Source organism: Theileria equi, chromosome 1, assembly GCF_000342415.1.
Source record: "Theileria equi strain WA chromosome 1, complete sequence".
NCBI lineage: Eukaryota > Apicomplexa > Aconoidasida > Piroplasmida > Theileriidae > Theileria > Theileria equi.
The window spans coordinates 1,366,224-1,388,186 of NC_021366.1; the positions used below are offsets into that span (position 1 = coordinate 1,366,224).

The 21,963-nt window shown below is 40.5% G+C and overlaps 8 protein-coding genes across 8 annotated transcripts, besides 1 other annotated feature; 5 read left to right on the forward strand and 3 right to left on the reverse strand.

Annotated features, from left to right (window-relative positions):
* Positions 1-1,019: 1,019 nt before the first annotated feature.
* Positions 1,020-2,849, forward strand: BEWA_024320 (hypothetical protein; the record flags this gene model as incomplete). Its single annotated transcript, XM_004829192.1, has 1 exon — positions 1,020-2,849. The coding sequence occupies one exon, from the start codon at positions 1,020-1,022 to the stop codon at positions 2,847-2,849; it is 1,830 nt and encodes a 609-aa protein (XP_004829249.1).
* Positions 2,850-3,337: 488 nt separating this feature from the next.
* On the reverse strand, positions 3,338-4,812 carry BEWA_024330 (leucyl/phenylalanyl-tRNA--protein transferase, putative; the record flags this gene model as incomplete). Its single annotated transcript, XM_004829193.1, has 6 exons — positions 3,338-3,448; positions 3,503-3,612; positions 3,647-3,748; positions 3,782-3,950; positions 3,983-4,215; positions 4,251-4,812. 6 exons carry the CDS (start codon positions 4,810-4,812, stop codon positions 3,338-3,340), a joined length of 1,287 nt encoding a protein of 428 aa, XP_004829250.1.
* Positions 4,813-5,097: 285 nt separating this feature from the next.
* Positions 5,098-10,053, forward strand: BEWA_024340 (hypothetical protein; the record flags this gene model as incomplete). The annotated part of the gene is made up of 1 exon (XM_004829194.1): positions 5,098-10,053. The coding sequence occupies one exon, from the start codon at positions 5,098-5,100 to the stop codon at positions 10,051-10,053; it is 4,956 nt and encodes a 1,651-aa protein (XP_004829251.1).
* A 135-nt stretch (positions 10,054-10,188) lies between these two features.
* On the reverse strand, positions 10,189-11,280 carry BEWA_024350 (signal peptide-containing protein; the record flags this gene model as incomplete). Its single annotated transcript, XM_004829195.1, has 1 exon — positions 10,189-11,280. One exon carries the CDS (start codon positions 11,278-11,280, stop codon positions 10,189-10,191), a length of 1,092 nt encoding a protein of 363 aa, XP_004829252.1.
* Positions 11,281-11,519: 239 nt separating this feature from the next.
* Positions 11,520-13,355, reverse strand: BEWA_024360 (hypothetical protein; the record flags this gene model as incomplete). The annotated part of the gene is made up of 1 exon (XM_004829196.1): positions 11,520-13,355. One exon carries the CDS (start codon positions 13,353-13,355, stop codon positions 11,520-11,522), a length of 1,836 nt encoding a protein of 611 aa, XP_004829253.1.
* A 384-nt stretch (positions 13,356-13,739) lies between these two features.
* BEWA_024370 (serine/threonine protein kinase, putative) lies at positions 13,740-14,136 on the forward strand (the record flags this gene model as incomplete). Its single annotated transcript, XM_004829197.1, has 2 exons — positions 13,740-14,025; positions 14,108-14,136. 2 exons carry the CDS (start codon positions 13,740-13,742, stop codon positions 14,134-14,136), a joined length of 315 nt encoding a protein of 104 aa, XP_004829254.1.
* Positions 14,137-14,549: 413 nt separating this feature from the next.
* BEWA_024380 (hypothetical protein) lies at positions 14,550-16,736 on the forward strand (the record flags this gene model as incomplete). Its single annotated transcript, XM_004829198.1, has 1 exon — positions 14,550-16,736. One exon carries the CDS (start codon positions 14,550-14,552, stop codon positions 16,734-16,736), a length of 2,187 nt encoding a protein of 728 aa, XP_004829255.1.
* Positions 15,933-16,067: a sequence feature (GA-rich).
* Positions 16,737-16,990: 254 nt separating the features above from the next.
* On the forward strand, positions 16,991-21,953 carry BEWA_024390 (protein kinase domain containing protein; the record flags this gene model as incomplete). Its single annotated transcript, XM_004829199.1, has 4 exons — positions 16,991-18,281; positions 18,700-18,900; positions 18,936-19,291; positions 19,533-21,953. The coding sequence occupies 4 exons, from the start codon at positions 16,991-16,993 to the stop codon at positions 21,951-21,953; spliced, it is 4,269 nt and encodes a 1,422-aa protein (XP_004829256.1).
* Between the last annotated feature and the right edge of the window lie 10 nt (positions 21,954-21,963).

Sequence of the window (21,963 nt, forward strand, 5' to 3'; positions counted from 1 at the left end):
AGATGGCAGTATGGCAGCATTAATGAGTCATTGGTGTGACTTTAACGTCCACAGAGATCGTTCACACGACTGTTTAAGGTGGATGAAACTAGTGTAACTTCCATTATGGTACTGTTTAGAAAATCTTTCATTTGCTAACATGCAGAGTACCCCAATTCTGCCATGTAGACAAATCATCATTTTGGAGGATATCCACTGGAGGATATAACCAGTTAATGCGAGTAAACAGGAAAGTGGAATTCCCATATGCTAGTCCCTATACTTCACTCTTATTCACCCTTTATCACCATCATCTGAATGATCCTTGTGGATGTTACAGTCACAATAATGGCTCATTATGGACTCCGTTCCTGCCATTTCATCCACTGCTCTTTACCACCGATTATACCCTCTAAATTTCCTACTTGGACTACCATGATGTAAAGACTAATGATTTGCAAAATACCATTCACTATCTCGAAGGAAGAGAATGTTACTCTCTTGATCCATTCGCTACATTCGCGTAGACAGTCTACAAACTCTACACAATGCAAAAACTACCATTGGAGTGCAGTATGGAGGAATGATCCCGGAAGAGGAAGAATAAATGGGAAATGTGTTCACCAATGTAGTGTGGTTCCCTGTAGGGAGTACTAGGAAGAGGCAAGAATACTTTTGTTCACAACAAATTCAGAGCTCACTCCTGTAGTTTATTGCACAATTCTATCCTTGCAATAAACTGTAAAACAATAGGCCAAGGAGCCTTTGTTTGTCTTATTTCAGCGACTCCCTTTGATACTTGCTTGTGACATAGTCGTCAAAGTGGACGTATTAGAGAGTTTAGCGGTCTACTCGCAGTATTTTAGAGTGTCCAAGTGCGATAATGCATATAAATGTTGGCCAAAGTTCCAGGTTCCTATCACAGATTAAAGAGAGACGACAAACAATATGCCGGGAATTACAAAATGATTATTTGATGGTCTTTAAACCATCATGGAGATAAGGCTGAACTGTGTACACCTCCCTTGGTTAGAAGAGAAATGACGGTTCGTGATGTAACTGTTGACATTGGTCAAGATAATACAACTGACGACTACACAACGTACTATGGTGATAAAGATAAAAACTCTATTACCCTTAACAAACGCGTTGATCCATATATAAATGATGATAAAGCACTTACAGGATATAAACTCTATGAGCATAGAACTTCGCAGGGTTTGTGGCTCTGGGAAGATTCTTATAGAATTAGTAGGGTTGAATACAGAGGGATTCTACAAAATGTAAAAGATTTATCCCCTGATGATAGCCAACCTTATATTAAGGCAACTGTGATATATTGGAATAATGACGAACAAAATTTCTGCCCACTATTACTCGGACTTCATTTCGGAGCGAAAAAAAACTTTTATACAAAGAAAGAGCCATATTATACGAACAGAGATTGGGAACCTGGAGATGATCTAAAGAATCTACAGAAAACTGATGATTACAAGGATGTACTTGATAAGCTAAACGAAAGATTTAAAAATGTTGTGATAGTGAATCTTAAGGCAAAGAAGGATGAAAGCTACTGCGGTCACCCTTCCTTGGACTGCTTTAAGGAGCTTGAATGTAACTCAGAAACACACAGATGTGCTGGAAATGCTGCTAAATTTCCCACAATAACTGTCAAGGAAAAGAAGGATAGGCCTTTTTCTGGTTATACGAAGTTCAAACACTCTTTTAAAACGGGTAAATTGAGACTCTTGAGTACCTACAATGGTTCCTATATACCATTTTATGATCAAAATTTATCTACTGAATCCAAAAGTGTTTCTGTTTATTATGGAATAGGGGATTCTGTGATGAAAAAACCTTTACTATTGGAGGTGCCAGTTCAGGAAAGATCATTTCCAAAGTACAAGCATTATGCTCTGAGTGATGGTAGATGGAAACATGACGCATCAATTAAGGAATATAACCTAGCACATGAATTAGATGAACTCAATTGCAGATACAATGGAGTTGCTACTCTTGATATATCACAAAGGGGTAATTATTGCTGTAAACATAGGTATGGAAAGCATACAGAGAGAATTTCTGTCGTGAATAAGGAATATAATAATCTTAATAATGAGTACAAAGTGTATGAACATAGCATAAACAGCAACGTTGCCGAAGAAACTCCAAAATCTTCTTTCAACGGAAATAGATTTAGGGATGGTGGCAATGATCATAGATGGTCAGGGGGTCCTATCAGTAACATTAAAACGGTATTGGTCTACTTCTCTGGAGATTATCCCATTCTCATATATGTAGACTCTACTGGTGATCATAAATGGTTCAAGAGAAGACCTTGCAGAGGTTATGGCTATTGTGTTTGGACAGGTAGAGATCTTGATGATCTAAAGGATAAAACCCCCGAGGGTGACAGTGATCATACTATTAACGACACTTTAAAAAAGATAAGTGAGACTCTTACAAAAAAATGCATTCATCTATCAGACTTAGAATACGGTAGCAACTTATGCCTGGAATATAACCGTTGTTATATAGATAAGTACATTTTCCCAGATAACGAGGATCTCACGGAAGATTTTGATTTTGGTACTGGCCCTTTCGATTTCCTGAATTTCTATGATCATACGTTGGACTTTTCTGACAGTTCACTGTACTATCGAATTCGTGATTTCGTGGAATCCTACGGTGAAAACTTTATTAGCGATATAAGTGATGTTGATTATTACAAGATTGGAGAAGAAGATGAAAGAGAAGGACTCGGTCCAGGAGCCATAACAGGGATATCCGTTGCAAGTTTAGGTACAGGTGGAAGTGCTATAGGATTTGGAATATGGAAACTGTGGCCGGTATTCGCAGCGCTACTCTAATGGTCCATGCCACAACCAAATTGAGACCCTCCCTCTGAACTCCTCTCTTATCAGTATACTGGAATACCATACTTCAATATCTTGTTCGCACTCCGTTAGAGTGTGCATGTTTAATTAATGGTAGTTCCTTTACATTCATAGAGTGATGATAGATTTATATATTCCCTATGAAACATCTCCCATTGTTCATGCATTAACAGATGACAGAAAAGAAGTAACTCTTCGAAATATTCCTTGGAAACCTCATGCATGCAAATTCGTCTTATGAGGTTACTTCATAAATCTATAGAACCACTGCTTCTATAAGGTCTGAAGGCCCCCAAAACCTACGGAAAATCCGTAGGATCTACAAGGGTAGGAACTAATAACGCACATATAACACAACCCTTACACCTAGGGCAGTTTAATTCGTATTCCTAAAAAACCACATAAACGAACATTTAAACTACATTAAAATAGTATTCTATATACCTTTGTTATAAATACATTTATGCACTGCCTTCATTTTTACGGATATTTTGTTCTTTACAAAATGCTTGAATAAGATCCAGAGTATCTGTAGGACTTGCAAACTCTGCCGGTATCTCCAGGATCCTTTCCTAAACCATTTATATATCAAGAGGTAAATCATTTCATGCAAACTAAAAACTTACGGTTGAACGAGCCTCGTAAAAAACTTCCAGAAATTCTCTTCTACCGACTGTTTTGGCTCCCATGGTCAACTTGTATGGAAGGATCATTCCCAGGTCCCAGAGTTCGAATGCTAAACATCACCATTATATCCTCAAAATACTTACATTGAAAGTGGAGAATTGCGGCAAGTGCGTACATTTGAAACGTTCCAGACGATGGTAACTTGTGGAATCCACTAATGCTTGTGTAAGCCGAACCAACCACAACTACAAACTTGTTTAAGTTACAAGCAAACAAACATCCAATTTCTCCTGCGACCAAAACTCCATCCTTCCAAACTTCAACAGAATTTAGGCTTCCACTGGTGGCTCCAACGCTTTCTGGAGCGTAGTAGATTCTTTCAAATTCTCTCCTAATTTCTGGGTACAACCAATTCTCCCCATGCTGTTCGACTATCCCATTCAGCACCTACATCTTTCTATTTTTCCATATTCCCGTACCTCATTGAATGCACAGTTTAGGGTGACATTCATGTCCTTGGCACACCTTTTACCCTTTTTGGTCATTACAATTTCCAGAGGTTTAATACAGCACCTGTAATTGTGCATTTTTGGCATGAGGATGACTTTTCCGTCCATAATCCACTCTATTTTAATTGCAATTGGGATGAAGCCTTCACACAGGAGCCTGAACATAAAGTCTCCTTCCACGTAAGGAGACCAGCAAGTTTCACCTAATTTCACTTGTGGATAATAGGCATTACATTACCTGGAAATAAGTCGAGTTTAAAGGCGCTTACAATACTCTCAATCTTGTTATACGGAAGTACCAGCGGGTTAAAGTTGAGTGAACACCCGGACTCAGAGAGCATTAGAAGCGTAAAAATCGCGTCCACATCCCTTAAAACTTGCATGACATCAGAGTTCCACGGCACAGAGTTGGGAATAATTTGCAGAATGCAAGATAAAAGCAGCCCTTTGGCCAACTTGCTACTGAGCTCAGGGTCATTTCCGTGAAAAATCTCGACCTGTCTCTTGATCTGCTGGTCCATTCTGTCTTCTACGAACATACACTCCTCCGTGGAGTTTGAAATTTTGAGAAATTTGACCAAATTCTTCCAGCGGTTTGTGTGACTGATTTCCTGTAGACAGGCGTCGCTCAGGATCGACTCCGTAAACTTCAAGGCCTTGAGAACGGACCGAATGTCACCAAAGCCGAGGTTCCTGGACACCAATTCAATCCCCTTGCATCTCGCCAGGTCCTCCAGGTAGGAGTTCCACTCCCTGGAGAGGCTCTTTTCGCGTTCCCAGACGTCTTCTGTGCTTGTCATCCCATTGAATGAAAACACCAACGCTTAGAATCTACTCTAGGAAAAATTAGAGTGAAAGTTCCCCTGAAAACGACCGTACGACCTACACAAGTGTCGTGCCACTACAGAGTCCATTAATTCGATTTTAAAATCGTAAAATTCACAATTTTTGTGAACGCACAAATTTAAAAGAAGGAAATGGATCAGAAGGATCGCAGAGAGATGGAAATGAGCATGAATAGGCCACAGAAGACGCTCTAACCACGTAATGAGCCATAAGTCGCAATAAATTCACATTTTGCAAAGATGGATGCGATTACAGGGGTTAGAATCGCATCTTGTATCGTAAAAGGTGAGTTTGAGACAATTTGCCCCGAATTTAAGGTAAAAGGAACGATTAGCAAGAAGAAACGGGGAGAAGTCGAAGAGAAGGAAAACACACTTTACAAACCATTCAACTGCGATCCAGAACTGGCCAGGTTGTACATTAAAGCGTCGCCGAAATGTGTAGAGTTGCTGGACCTGTTAGGCTCCGAAACCAAAGAGACGAGGTGCAGAGCTCTGGCGCTAATTTCCTACATTATGAGTGAACTGCAAGATGATCTAACAGCTACGCGTATCGCAGAACACATTTCAACAAATTCTGGTACCTTGTTTTCCAGTCTGTTCATAAATGACGATGTCACAATTTACTATCTTCTAGACGTTATTTTAGAAACTGTTCGACTTTTGACCAACGAAAAGATTCGTTTCTTGATACGTTCAACGGATTTGTATAACATCTTGGAAAAGTATCACATAACAACCCGTGAGGATGAGAATCGGACAATTTTAAACTTTTACAACAGATTCCTCAAATCCGGCATGATTGATGATTTTGGTCTATTGGTGGATAACGAGCGGGAAAATAAAGTAGATTCTATGGACATTTTTTATATAAATGGTAAAAAAAAGGCATGCATATTGCTAATGCTCGGTTTGAAGGGTTTCAACATTTTTGAAAGGGGCAATGCTGTCAAGCTAATATTCGATCACATCAAGGGAGATGCCAAAATTTCTGGTACTTGCATGTTGCACATTGTAATTTGCATTTTATCCACGATTTTGAACAAGTACTGCAACCATTTATCGCTACCAAATGAACGCAGCAAAGATGTTCCCTTGAATGTCATCGATTTAATATCAACACATTTGTCTCGTTTTTTCAATGCAGACCTGAAGAGGATGTTTACGGAATATCTAGAGGTTGTAGAGATGTACTGCGATGCGGCAACTCTCTCAAATGTCCTCCTGAAATTTGAAATTACGGAATATACACTTGAGCCCCTTCTTGAAACGTGCAAACGGGACAAAAGACTGTCAAAACACTACTTGTCAAACATGAAATGCAAGTATCCTGGACATGCCGAGTACCTACTACTTTTAAAATTTGCAATTTCATGGTTTGAGGCAGAGGAAACCAGGTTAAACGGAGACACTGTAGATGAGGTCGTTTTGCCGGCATTTATGACAAAGAGTTTTTTCAACCATGGGCTTTTATCAAAGGAAAAAAAATGTATACACGGAACTCTCTTTCTCCTATTCAAGTTTATGGACTTTATCAGTAAAACAAATGTGGATCCGTTTTTATCAATGTTCCCAGACTTTAAAACGATTATAAATTGCAAAACGTTCAAGGAAGATGAAATAACACTTAATGTAAGGGGCAGAAATGTGCACATAGAATTACTACTACCTAATGATATGCTTATAGACTGGTTATTTTGCCTATCAAAATATGCAACAACTCTGGACATGAAGAGTTTGTATGATCCATGTAAATTGTTCAAGGATGAAAGAATAGCTGGAAATATAGATTACATATCTAATTTATTTGGAGGATCTGCAGAGTGTGATGGATCAGAAAATGATATTAACAATGCATTAAAACTAGACCTTGCTGTTATGGACTGTCTCTTCCATTTGGGAATTAAATCATCGGAGTCATTCATTGGAAAAGTGCAAGAAACCGCATTCAGATACATACTTCAAAGGTTCGTAGAGGTTAATAGTGCTTTTAGGAACAAGTACAAGGAATACCGTGAAAAGTGCAGAGAGTACGTATTTGCTGTGATGAATTCTACTGGTATCGTTGATGACAACATCGCTACGTACGTTGATTCCATTCAAACAATGCACCAACACAAACTTTTCATGTTCCTATTCAACACTTGTGCGACAAAACCACTTGATGTGTTGTACGGACTACATTCCGGTGGTAATGTAAAACGAACTAAAGCGAAATGCACAAATTGTTTGCTTGATGGTTATTTGCAAGAGAGTTTATTTCTCCGACTACTAATCGACATCACTTTGCAAAGAGATACAGAGGATGACATCGCATGTACTGAATGTTCCAGCACATTTTCCAACATTGCAAAATTGGTAAAGAAGCAAGGAATACCCATGGAGGATACTATGATTTACATTAAAGATGTTTGCAAATCTGTACTCAACACAGATTTGATAAATGAAAGGTTTAAGAGGGAGTTGTGCAAACAGTTGTCTATTGGGGCAGAAGATTGCACGCCTCTCTCGCCATCTGTACCAGACGTTGTGCATGAACAAACTCCAAGGAATGAGACATATGAGGCCTCATCTAATACATACTTGGAAATGTATAGGATGATTCTTGAACACGTATCTAATGTAGATCACCTTTATGTCCCAAAATTAAAGACAATACTCCAAGTTTTACTTTCAAGACAGGGAATTTTTGTAAAGGGTGAATGTAAGAATTTAGAGTATCTAGAACGATGTACATGCGCGAAAGAGTCTTCTCTATATCTGGGTCTGTTTGTAATGGCAATGAGTGTGCTGGAGATGAGCCCATTAGATGGTTTTGGAGATCATCAAAAGCTTTTACAGTTGATGAAAGAAGTGGTCGAAAGAAGGAATGATTTGTCACTCCCTCTATTTTGTATTAGCCACAAGATTAATGGGAATGACCCTACGAGCCAAGAGGAAAAGATGATTAAAAGTAAATTGACCCTATTTCTCAAGAATGAAAAGGAAAAGGATAATACACAACTCTTGTACATTTCAACGGCAATGAAAGGTAAACCACATCTTTGGAGAGATGAAAAAACATTCCGGTTGCTCGTCAAGAGATTACAAGACTCATCTCCTTGTAAAAAATGTTCCGACTTGTCTACATGCGGTTATGTTAGAATAATGTCACTTTTGGAAATTTGTGCACAGACATTACCTGCAGATAATTTAAAACTTTGCATAGACATTATACAATCTGATTGGTTATTTAATATCGCAAAAATGGTTACTAGTTTAAACGGCCACGTATATTTTCTGGGTGACAATATAGAGAATCACGCGTTTAGAGCGCTTTTAGGGTTCTTGTCCAAGCTCCTCAAGGCTATTTTTACCAATGTAGGAACTGTTGTGGAAATAAAAAAGAGTCGTATCCGCAGATTATTTGGAGTGCTAGCTCCATGTTACAGGTGTTCACTCACAGAAGTTGATTTGTTACTAAAGGATGTCATTTTTTCAATAATAAACCTGGCAAATGGATTAATTTCTGACAATTCTAGGGCTCTAAAATTGCCGATGTTCAAGGACTTTTTGTGTACCAGTTTGGGTGACATTTCCCCCTATGGTGGCTTTAATGAAAAAAGGTACAGCGATGATACAAGATCAGAAAAGAGACTTAAAACGTCAAACAATGGTAGTGTAGGTGGACCAGGAAAATCAGATGTTTGCCATGGATTATCAAATTGGATAGCAATGTCTAGTGGAATTACCATGAAGTCAACGGAATCCAATTGGCTCCGTTTAAACAGCAAGAGAGTCAACTCTACAGTTTCTAATCTAGCACTTCAAATATCGCAAGATGGAATGGGAGTAAATAAGCAGTCGTATGGGTTACAAGATACTCTACACAAGCTTTCAATTCTCTATCCCCCACTCACAAGGGTAGTTGCTGGCACAGATGTACTTTTTGGTTACATTATCCGTCTAAACAAGGCACTAGGAGCAACAACGAGGTGTCTACAGGATTTTATTATAAGTGACCCATATGTTTACGACTTGGACTATCTCATTCCATACATTTCAGGGCGTCTTTGTCTCGTTTTACAACGCCAGATAAACTCATTTTCAGAGTTTAAAGGGAAATTTGAAGAGATTGAGGACGGACATGTTCCAAAATTTCAAGTTTTTAAAAAGTTTCACAATGACAAAGACGCAGATGCCGCAGCAAGGAGACTATACCATCAATACAAAAAGCTAACAGCCCTTCCAGAAACATTTTTGGATGATACAATCGACGTTAAAGAATGCATAGACTCTTGTATCAACAATGGTATACTCGAACTTGTTATTCTTGGTCTTTTGAGTGAGCGTTTTAAAAAGGCGAGTGCTCGTTTGCTTTCTCTATTTACAAAGATTTTGGAAAATTCAATAGATGTTGCAATTCTCAGAGCTCACACTCCAAATGCAGTATTCAGAATGGGAAAGCTGGAATACAGGGGGTCATTACAAATTCTCTCCCTTTTGTACAGCTTGGAGGATTTACAGAATCCTCCTAGAGGGGAAGAAAACGAATCTGATATTCCGGAAAATGAACCACCTAGGGATCCGACCATGCACATCATTTTTATATCGCAAGCTGTAAAACGTGTTATAAAACCAGAAGACGCACTTTACCAGGAGATCAACAAATTTATCCTTTCTAGACATCACAGAAATGTGAGGGATATTCCGCTCTTTTACGAGTGCTTTATAGCTCAAGAGGTCAAAACGCAACGTTCAAACTTGGCTTTTATTTTAAATATACTGGGAATATACACGAGTGTCTCTGGAAACTATGATATCTTGAGTAAACGACACGTTTTCCAACACATTTTATCATATTCCCTAGTAAGCACAGTACATTTGGAACACGTTTCACAAATAGCCATGATTATACTCAGAGCATCTTCAAACATGTACAAGGAACTTTTAGACATGGATGTCCACTCATGGATTTGTAACTTGGCCACATTTACAACATCGAGGCTCGATGATGATTCAACAAGGCTCGTTTGGACGTCGTTTCTCTTGACAATACTCACACACATTGTTCACGTCCTATCCAACTTCTCACCTATGCAAGAGCCCGCAAATACACTCTTGGACTCTTGGAACAAGGTACACCTAAAACTACCCCGGTTAAAACCATACCACTTTATACTCTTGAAAACTTTAAAATCATGCATGCACGCATGAATAAAAATTTTAATTTCATCTACACAGTCTAGACTTAAAAATATGAGGCAAAAAAATGACCTCGTCTTCAACACTTGAAGATTCTTGCATACTATGCTGTAACATGTAAATGTTCATCCCTGGAAAGTGCCCTTCTCAGTGCCCTTGAGGGACATAAGGCCTAAAAGCCCCTGTATGGGCGTCCGGAGGTGGTGGAACTTGTAGTGCGCTCAAGGGAATGGACCCGTAAGGATTCGCAAAAGCTTCTGGTATAGGCTGATTTACCACTGCACGGAATGCCTTGGCTACTCTTTCCTCGGATCCTGCTAAATTATCACACATGGGGATATTGACGGTAGCAGGAGGAGGAGGACAAGATCCATGAGCAAGATCGAGAGGAGGACTACGAGGTACATTATTCCCCGGTCCCCCGTGAAGCAACGCGCCAAGTGTAACAATACGCACATTTTCACCGTCACTTTCATCGGATGGAGTCGTGTAAATTGGAGTATACCACACACCCAAGGTAAGGAATCCTCTTTCATCTCCAGTATACTCATACCTTTCCACGCCCTTATCTCCCTCTATATCCACAGTGACAATGGATATCTCAGGCTTATGAGCCCCTCCTTCCCAAATTACTTCCCTATCAACTATATTTTGAATCTTTCGGTTAATAATTTGGCGACCACATCGAACAGCACCAATTGCATACTTGAGTTTCATTTCACTCCGTATCCTATACTTTTTGGTCATATTCTTTACATCTTCCTCCACTTCTATAATCTCAGTGTTGCCTTGCGTGTACAAGTCAATGTGAACAAGCGTCCTCACCACTCTTTGGAATCTGTCACCAGTTGGTTCTGCAATAAACTCGTGGATTCTTCTTTCCCGTTTACCACGATAAATGCTCTTGGTAACAACTCTAAGATACTTTTTACACCCCTCCGGGTTTATAAAGAGAACGTATCTTTCAGAGTCCCTCACATCTTCAGGAAGAATAAGTTGGTCTCCATACTTGATATTGCCAAGTCTGTAGCCCGACGCCATTGCCCTTTTCATATGATAGTAGAGACCATTCACAATCATTCCAGAGTGACGGGTACGAACTCCAATTGGGGTCTCCCCAGTAAGGTTGAGGTCAATTGCAACCTTTTCCTTTGGAGGTAAACTGCATGCATTCTTTGCGCTCCAAATAACGAGCGGAATGGGCAACACCCACGTCAACAACAAGAAAAGGGGACTCATTTTATGTAAATGTACCCAGAGACTCCAATTTATGATAATGGGGACTGACACTTTGTGATGCCTCTCGAGCACAAGAATTTAGTGCATGCAAAATTTAAAGATGACAAAAATAAAATGTCCAGTCTTTTATCGTCATTCATCTTCCTTCGACAGTCATTGCCATCATTCCCTTCTTCATGCCGTGCATACCGTTGCCAAGGCTTCCTCTGGCTTGTGCCATCGTCAGCATTATGCTCACATTACTTAAAACGACTCGCATAAGACGCCCGTACAACAACCTTTATTGTGGCCAACACTCTACCATCGACATCACTGCACTTGCACTCGACCATTCTCTGCTTGCCATCAGATCCCTCGGTTCGTAAAACTTCAAAACCGACAATGTGTTGTCCCCTAAAAACTCGTGCTCCACTAGTTACATCATTTAGTTCAACAACATTGCCATTCTCGTCAAAGACATTTTCAAAGCATCCCGCAGGTTCCAGCACTGCACCCCTTGGGCAATAAAAACCAACTGGACTCATCTTTTCCGCGTCAATTGTGCACTCCACTCTTCCATTCTTTGCATCAAATTTATTCCAGTGTTCAATTCTAAAGTCCACCCGATCCTCTCTAAAAATGTGGTTGTCCCGTGCTCCACAACCAAATGTGTAGGGATCCGTTGGAATCAATCCGACAGAAATGGTTCTCCTCACAATGCTCTCCCTATCCCTCGACATTACACCAGCCAAGTGAAGCTGCCACTCATACGTCAAATTTGCATGCTCAGTCTTGAGGACCAATATGGAGTCCTTCTTGTACCGAATTACATGCTCTTGTGGAGCAACCCTTCTCTTTTTTGCAACCCAGTCATAGTCTTCAAGCTTATAGCCTCTATCACCTGGAGCAACGACAACTTCAACAGATAGACCAGTTGATGCCACTACATCAGTCAGAGGTACAGCCTTGACAACATTCTCTTGCAAGTCTTGAGCAAAGACCGTATCAGTACCAGGGGCAAATTTGGAGGTAAAATACAAGTCAGAGTACTTTACAACAGAGTCATCAAGGGGAGTAATTATTCTCAAAGAATCCCCTGGATGGAGCTCCTTGCGGCAAGGCACAGCGACAATCTTATTCAATTCACCTCCAGCCTCATCCAAACTTGCCTTGAAATCACAAACCGATTCCCTAGAGGAGACAATTTTCAGCAGAGAAGTTAGTTGGTCAGCCGGATTAAAGCATTTGCACCTAAAGGAAACGTCCTTGGGAAACCCCTCCTTTGGCACTTTAAACAAATGCAACTTTGATGCAAGTCCAGTAAACTTGAACTCTGGGTCATACAAGAGCGGTTCATCACCATCCTCATCCGTACGCTGCTCAAAGCATTCCTTGCCATCAAACGTTTCTCCAGTCGCGCAGTAAATGCCAATAATCATGCCAGGCTCCGGAACAATTTCGCAAACAGGAGAGTACCTTATATGATGCATTGAGCTCAATCCACCCAGTGGCAACAAGTTATCAAAAAGCTCTGCATCGCCGCTCCCGCATCCATAGGGCATTGGCATTACATTTTTAAACTTGATTTCCACCCATCTGTAAACGTCTTCAAACACGCATGCAAAGTTGAGGGAAAAGTCCAAATTCTTGGAGACAATAATGGCGTCCCTCGGATACTGAATCAGGTATCCTCCGCCCAAAAAGTCACAAGAATAGTAAATGAGAGTGCGGTCACTCCTAAAAACGTCAAAGTTGTTTAGCACCCGCTTGATGCTATCCTTAAAACCACTGTTGACCATGGGTGCCAAGGTCTGTCTTCTCGGGTCCTCCGGGTACATTTTAATCCTTCCAGACCTTCGGTCGCATGGTCTTCCGCAATAGTACTTTATAGAGTCTCCGGGAGCCAGGGTGAAGCTCGCAAAAGTTTCGCCCTCCGGGTCAAAATCCTCGGGACTGGAATATGCGACCTTCTTGCTAAAAACAGCGTAGTTGAGGGCAGTTCCAACTCCTCTTCCAATTTTTTCTATAATGGCATCGTCAATGGCATGGCAAAGTCGCACCAAGCCCATCAACAAGGCCGCCTTGTAGCTCACCATCTTTTCAAATCAGAAACAAAACCGCATCCAGATGACATGTAAACGCTCTATACGTCAAGAATCGGGCCTGTGGATACGAAAAACTCTCTCTAGTCGGCAGTGAACAAAATGATCATCTGCTTCAAACAAAACGTTTAGTGGCCACCTGGAGCGCTAGTTGACATACCGACAGATTCATCTGAACACGACTGAGTCCTGGAGTTTGTTTTCCGGCGTTTTTAGCGGTTCCTCAGTGACCTCACCGACTCGTGGCTACACACCCAATGCAGCGGCTTGGCGGTCGATTCAGAAGAAATCAAGTCTCTAGCAAACGCACTGGTCGATAATTCGCACCCAGAGGAACGTTTTATCATCCTACCAAAGCATGATAGGCGCCACTCCAGGATGTCTGGATTTGAGGTCATCAAACTCCTCCATTACGGCAAGTGCAACGATGTGTTTGTCTCTAGAGACGCTCAAGGGAACCTGGTGGCTGTAAAACGCTTTTACAAGCTGGAACTCGAAAATCGCAGCGACTACACCAACCGCGGAGGCAAAATCGTCAAACGGGACTGGACCCAGGCGTTTAAAGAGTCAATTGACGTCCAACGGATGATTGAATGCGATTTTTGCATCAAACTCTTGGATGTAGTTGGAGATTTTGACGCACAGGGCGGTGACGTTGAAATGGGTAAGTTAAATGTGAGCTATGGAATAGCGAACGCCGTCGTTAGACGGAGTCCCGAAGAATGAGGGACTAGAGCGACTAACAGGAGCTCTATGGCTACAAACGGGAGCCTAAGGAAGAGTGATGGGAACCATATGAGCGAAGCGAATAGGCGACCAGAGGGAGCTTGTGTATTCATTGGTAGATGGAGTAATGGTCTATTATGAGATACTATACATCGTCTTTCATCCAGTAGACTCTTTAGAGATTCTCATTCTACCAGCGGAGCTGAGTACGACCAAAGGGAGTCTCTAGAAGAATAGATGAATGAGTTACCATTATGAGATTCTCAGCATCGAGTTGTCTCTGCCTATTCTGTCTTTAGCAGTAAAAGGAATTTATAACTACGAAGTATTTTGAAGAAATGTATCATATCTGTGGCTCCTAGTGCCAAGCAGTGAGCTAGTTGTGAGGGAGGATGAATGTACGAGGAGGATGTTGAATAAGAGAACTACTATAAAGTAAGAAACTAGAAGGTAGCATTATGGATGTACTCAAAAGGTGTGGATGTAAAGTACAAATGCCATAATAGCAAAAGTGATAAGAGTAAATGTACTTGTAAGAATGATCATCGAATTGAGGTAGAAGAAAGAACTCTCAAGGATGATGGGAAAGATACTGACTATAGATATTTCATACATAGGAATAGAACAACTGAATCACTGATAAAAGATCTTAATTATGGTGGAGAAATTCTTCAAATAGAAAATGCTGGAACATATACTCCATTCTCTGATGAACACCAGGAGATATGGGAAGTGGTAACTTACTACTCTTTTAAACATGATAATGGAAGAACAACTATAAAAGTTCCTCTTGCACTCAGAACACGAAGTAAAATTGGCGAAGATAATGACAAGGTTACTTGGTACGAAAATTCTGGAGATAACCTAACATGGAGGGAGATTGAGGGCACAGGTAGCTTTCCCACGGATTACCCAGGACAAGGTGGAGATAAGTTTACTAAGAAGCTAAATGAGCTCGCCTGTACTCTTCACAAACTCCATATAGTCAACATTTACGAGACAAAAGACTATAACTGTGCATGCAGTCAAGCTAAGGTTCAAGTTATCGCAAATGATAAAACTGTTCCTGGATATAAAAATTACAGACATGAATACGAGACCGAGGAAAGCTCCGTTAGATACAGAAATTTTAATCTTGAAGATAAGGATGGCGGATTCGTTAAACTTGACAAAGATACCCCTAAGCTATCTGTATACTACTGGGATGCGGATGAAAAGCGTAAAAAGAAACCCCTGATTATGGAAGTAGCTCTTGGAGGATATTTTATAGGTACAGAAGTTATTGTTAGTAATAATGGAGAACCAAATAACGGTAAGTGGACTATAACAGGAGAGCTAGGACCTGTATCTGCAGACACTCTCCATAAACAAAAGTGCAAACTCTTTCGACCGGTAGATATAAATGTCTCAGTAGAAACTGGAGAGTATGATAATTCACATTGTAATAGGAAAGACTGTCATAGTAAGGTTAAAGTTGCTAACTACAATGGTTATATACCACATGGATACAAAGCCTTTAAGCACACTTATGGAGGGGGTAAATTTACCATCGCAAACTTCATTGGAGAGCCTAAAATACACGAGGACAATCTTCCAATATGGGACGTTACGGAAGTGGTAGTCTTCATTCCCGATGGTGATAAACCTTTCCTTGTCTATGTCAGCAGTGATGGCGGAAGGACTAAGAAGTGGTATAGTAGATCGAATAATGGTGACAACTTGGAAGAAGTTGGGGATATACTAGGAAACAATCCTTCACAGACAACTAGTAATATTCTTAATGCTGCTCTGGAGATTATTAAACAACTAAAAGAAATACTACAACGTTCTGAAAATCAAGAACCCGACGAAGAATCCGAAGAAGAGGAAGACCAAAAAGAAAGGGAACTCAAAGGACTAGTCAAAGATGATCAGATGGCAGATGAAGAACGGTTTCAACAAGTACAAGAAGAAAAGGAGGACAAAGAAGAGGAAGAAGAATCTGTTTCTAAACTTACTTTTCCTGATTCTTCTGCTCCTGAAGAAGTTCCAGCTGCTGACTTGTCTGACCAAGTTCCTGATACAGAGTCTGAGACTAAGATTCTCCTGCAAGGTACTCCAGTGGCTCAAATGGCTGAAGATGCTATAGATGGTGAAAGACTCACTGGAACGCTAGATATAACACTTCCTCAGTCTAACGGGGAGTATCCAGAGATAGCAGAAATAGGATCTGCTACCGTTGCTCCTTCTGTAACTTATGATTCGGGTATTCTCATTGAGGAACACGGTAACACTATAAAACACACTATGCATAGACATGCGGTACCTATTGTTGAAATTGATGAACCTGATCCTGAAGTTATTATTACTATAGATGTATCTAATCCTCCTGAAACTACTCCTGAAACTGATGGCCTTACTTCTCTTCAACATGAAGCTACTACTGAAGTTACTCCTGGAGGACCTCAAGCTCTATCAACCTCTTCTGCTCAAGGAACTCATGGTCCCGGCCCTTCTCAAACTGGCTCAGGTTCTATTCCTCCTGAAGATTCTACTAATATTATTGTCTCTGTAACTACGGGTATTCTTGGTACTTCAGCCTTGGCTTGTTTTGCAGGATTCAAATACTATAGGAGCTATAGAGGAGATCCCTGGGTTAGACAGATTTAGGAGTCTATGGAGATACTACCACGGATGGATACTAAGAATAGTAAGAATGTACCATATTGAGTATGCATAGGTCCACTTGTGAACTCTTACTCCCTAGTAAACATTCATCCATACTGACGATTCTGCTCACACCAGTTGAGACATTAATGGAATACTATGGAAGAATGATTGGAGGATAGAGGGATTATGAAAGGATGAATGGAGGATAATCTGGTAGATGGGTATACCATGGACCATATCTGCAAGGATGATAGATGGGAGGATCACAGTCCAAACCTGTTACTATAGACATCAGTAAACATTCTGGAAGTGGAGGACAAGTCAAAAATGATGGTAGAGGATACTTCTACAATAGTGGTAGTGGAAGAGTTAATCTTACGGATGACTGGTACCCTGACCCAGAAGGAATTTACAGGAAGTTTACTCATAGACCAAGGGATGGTTGTACAATAGGTGATATTAAGAAGGGAGGAACATCTCAGAATGGATTTTTTGATAACCTTTCACAATATTCCAGTGTCTCAGTATACTATTGGTCTCAGGATCATTCCTGTACTAGGCCACTCCTAATTCAATTCGGAAATGGAGATGAATATTATACCACTAATGGTAGAGGTACTTGGAATAATCCTGGAGGTATTACTACTACTCTCAGGTCAAAGTTGGATGGACAGAACTGTGGAAGGAACAAGGCTCACATTATAAATATTACAGAGAAGGGTGGTGGTACTCCTTACCGATGTTCCAGTTGTAAAGCAAGTCTCCGCGTATACAACGGCGGTGACTACTACGGACATTCGGGTTCTAGATCATTCTCTGGCTTTACAAATGCTAGCACTTGGCAAACCGGACTTCCATCTCTAAACAACGTTGGCACTATCAAGGTCTACTGGAATAGCTTTGGCGATGTAAAGCCTATCGTAATCGCTCAACAACCTCATGCTGGAGGTTCGTATAGATGGTTCAGAAGAAATGGTGGTAATGTGAATTCCTGGATTGAGGTCTCTGATGAACCTAGAACTAAAACTGGTACTTCTGCTACTGTTTCTACTCCTAATCTCCATCTGGATCTCTCTAAACCGTCTGGAACATACAGTGTTGGAAACACTAATATAAAGATGGCTGTGCTAAGAAGTCACGTAGGTGGTGGTTATTACAGATACCAGTATTCCCTGAGAGGTAGTCTTTTTAATGTCAAGAGTGTCATGCATGGTCAAATCACTCTTATTGCTGGTGTATCCTCTCAAGGCACTCTAATTAGCGTAACAGCCTACTATCTAGGAGACAGTCCCAATCTGTCTAATCTTGTCCTTGTTGAACTGAGATCAAGTAGTGGAGGTACCACATACCAGTACTTTTACAGAGTTCAGAAGGATGGAACTGATTGGTCTCCCTATCCCGGACCTGGACAAGGAACTACTAGACTACAGGGAGAACTTCTCGAGCAAGCCCTGGATACTCTTAAGAAGGTACAATTCCCTGCTGAACAGACTGATTCACAGAGCATTGGTCAGCAGATAGCCGAGTTTTTTCAAAAAACATCTGGTAAAATTACTGCAGGGGGTCTATCAACCGGAGTAGGTGGAGGTCTCATCGGTGTTGTTGCGTGGAAAGGACCTGCTCTACTTGCACGACTAATTGCTCGCATCTAAACACTTCACTGATACTCCCTCTACGGATATAATGTAGTATAATTCCCCTACCTGTGGTAGGTATTAGAGACCCTCCCCTCTAGACTATTCTCTTGTTGGCATACTGGAATGCTAGGAACTTATGCTCACTTATAGTTGGACAATTTCTAGGAACATACTGAATATTAACCCAGTAATAATACCATGTACTGAAAATCTCCAAGACTCAACTCTTATACAAGCTCCATCTGATACTTTATTTGTACTCTATAATTACAACACTCATTACCCATTATAACCACATAATTTCCCAAATATACACCAATGTACAGTTTACGAATTTGCGGACTGCGGAAGCTTGATGTCACTGGAAAATTTTGAAGAGCCAATCCCTCAGTTTCCCAAGGAAGTCGTTAGATGTATCACCAAAGACATTGTTTCGGCACTTGACTATTTATCAGGGATAGGGGTTGCACATCGCGATGTGAAGCCAGATAATATCTTTATGACTAGCGATGGACGTTTTAAATTAGGTATAGCTACTACATGCACATATACAGTGATTTAGGGGATTTTGGGGAATCATGCCTAATGGAAGATGGAAAAGTAAAAGGTTCCAAGGGTTCGCTGTACTTTGTGGCGCCAGAGGCGTTTTCTCTAGACTCTGAATCAATGCTGGATGGCAGTGCATTGGACATGTGGGCACTTGGAATAACAATTTTAATGCTCTATTTTTCAAAGTTCCCGTTCAAAAATCCGTCTAGTGCAGTTATGAAACTCTTTGATGAGATACAAGAATTTAGTGTAAAGGAAAGGGTAGAAGAATTGAAAAGGGACAATATTGTGGAGGACGATTTTGTAGATTTTATATGTCGCATACTGGACAAGGATCCAAAAAATAGAATCAAACCGGACCGAGCATTGGTAAGTTTATGTATAGTATACATGAGTGGATGGGTTGTTGCGGAACATGTCTCCGTTTTTGTGATTGTTGTTCTGTGGATAGTCTCTCTGACTGTGAGCTGGTCTTGTGAGGGAGGATGAATGATTGAGAGTATGCTGAATAGATACTACTATGACATAATTTAAGGCATAAAGTTGGAGGCTAAAGGTAAAATTATGAATGTTCTCACAAGGCATAGATATAAAGTACAAATGCCCACAGGATAAGAGAGGAGACAAGCCTAAAAGTCCACAAGGAAAATGTAGACATGGTTTTAATGCATCATGGAGAAATGTCTACAATGAAATTAGGGATCCACATTACAAAGTGTGCCATCATAAGAGTGACATAACTATTATCAGTCGCCTAACATATAGTGGAATTGAGCTTAAAGATGTAGAAAATGGAAAGGAACTCACCAGTAAACACAATACAATCACCGAGGTGTTTACTTACTACAGTTACAAGTATGACGAAGATGATAAGGAAATAAAGAGACCTTTAGCCTTAAGACTTAAAGAACGTAATGGAAGAGCATACTTGTATTATAATGCGGATGCAGATAAAGATGAAAATAAAGGGCATAAAGGAGATCCTTTAAATACAAAATGGGAGGAGATCAAAGGTGGAAATAAGTTTTACGATGGACATGGTGAGCCAAAAGGTAATGCTCTTAGAGAGAAGCTAGATCATCTCACTTGTAAACTCCACAAGCTTAACATCGTTGATATTTTTAATACTGATAGGCATAACTCTAATTACTCTTGCAAAGCTTGTAGCAAGTATAGTGTCACTGTCTCTAAAGATAAAATTTTTGAAGAATATACCAAGTACGAACACAAATATACTTCTAAGCCAAACTCCGTTAGATACGATGGCACCATTCTTGAATGGGAAGATGATGGAAAGTATACTCCTATTCCACTTGGAGCCAGCGAGATCAGTCATCTCACGGTATATTATTGGGATAAAGACAAGAATCATACAAAGCCTCTTGTGATGGAAGTAGCTGTTGGATATATGCCTGTTCCGGTAGGTAATGATGGAAAGGAATATAACAACAAGTGGACTATAATGAAATCTGAAGATTTAGAAGGATCTGTATCTGAGGAACAGCTTCAAGAACAAAAATGCAAACTTTTCAAACCAGTGGTCATAGATGTTTCTCAGACCAAAGAGTATGATAATCCATACTGTGAAAATAAAAAATGTAGGGAAGGATGTCCTGAGAACGTAGAAGTCAATGATTGTAAGGAGTTTGTACCATTTGGATATATTGCCAGACGGCATATTTATAGAAAATCAGAAGGAAATTTTACAATCACAGGCTTCACTAATGGACCTCCAGGTAGCGGTCTAGGCGAGAAAGATTTTCCAATATTTGATGCAGAAAGAGTAATCGTTTATCTTTCTCAGTGTGGTGATACTGAAATACCCCTCCTGGTCTATGTGGGCAGTAATGGTGAAAATGGAAAGACTCAGGTTAATAAGTGGTACAGTAGGAGTAGTGTAGATAAAAATGACTGGAAAGAGGAAGATGGACTGGGGAGTGATCCTCCTGATACAGCTGGTAATCTTGAAATTATTCTCAAAGGTATTAAGAGTGAGCTAAAACTTAACTGTACAGGAGAAAAGCCTGCTACACCACAAGTAACAGTAACACGTTCTGAAACAGATCCTGAAGTAGGACAAGACCAAGAAGCAGTTGAGGAGGAGGGGGAAGGTGCTGTTGCCACAAGGAAACTTCTTGAACTGGTTAAGGATCTTATTCCTACTAATGTGGCCCAACTTGAACCTAATAAAGATAGTAGAGATGATGGAGATGACCAGGTTCCTGATACAGAGTCTGAGACCAAGATTCTTCTACAAGGCACTCCTGTTGTTAATCATGGTGTAATTGGCACTGGACAACCTCCTCCTGCTGTTGTTAGCGATAATAGTGCATCTGCAGTAGAAGGCCTTAGTAAAACAGTATGGAAAACTGTTAGTGGCACCGTTGGTCCCCTTATCGATCTTGGAGTAGATGTAGCTGCTAAACTTGGACCTGTTGCCTTAAATGCGGTTGGAACATATGCTGCGGAGAAACTGGTTGAGAATCTTCTTGATAGTTCCACTGTTAAGGCTGTAGCTCCTTCAATACCTGTTATTGATAGTGATAGAGAAGTTGGAGCTGCTGGAGCCCCTGTTTTTATTTCTGCACCTTTATACTTTCCAGGTGGTAGAATCTCTGGTTCTAGTGCTACTCCTAGACTTATAGTTGGTCATTCTAAACATTCCCCCTTACCTGGTCCATTTGGTGGTTCTAGAGGACATATTCCTGCCGGTTATTTTGGTGGTACTACCCAATTCTTATCTGGACTAAATGGTGATCTTGCTACTTCTACTGTTGTTAGTAATGTTGCTGGCCCTCCTGCTCTTAATCCTCAACAACTTAAACAAGAATCTGAAGCTCAACTTCAACAATCCTCAGTCTCTGGTCCTGGAACTCCTTCTCAAGGCTCTTCTGAAGACCATCCTCAAGATATTATTAAGATATCTCTCTCTGTAACTACGGGTATTCTTGGTACTTCAGCCTTGGCTTGTTTTGCAGGATTCAAATACTATAGGAGCTATAGAGGAGATCCATGGGTTAGACAGATTTGAGACTCTATGG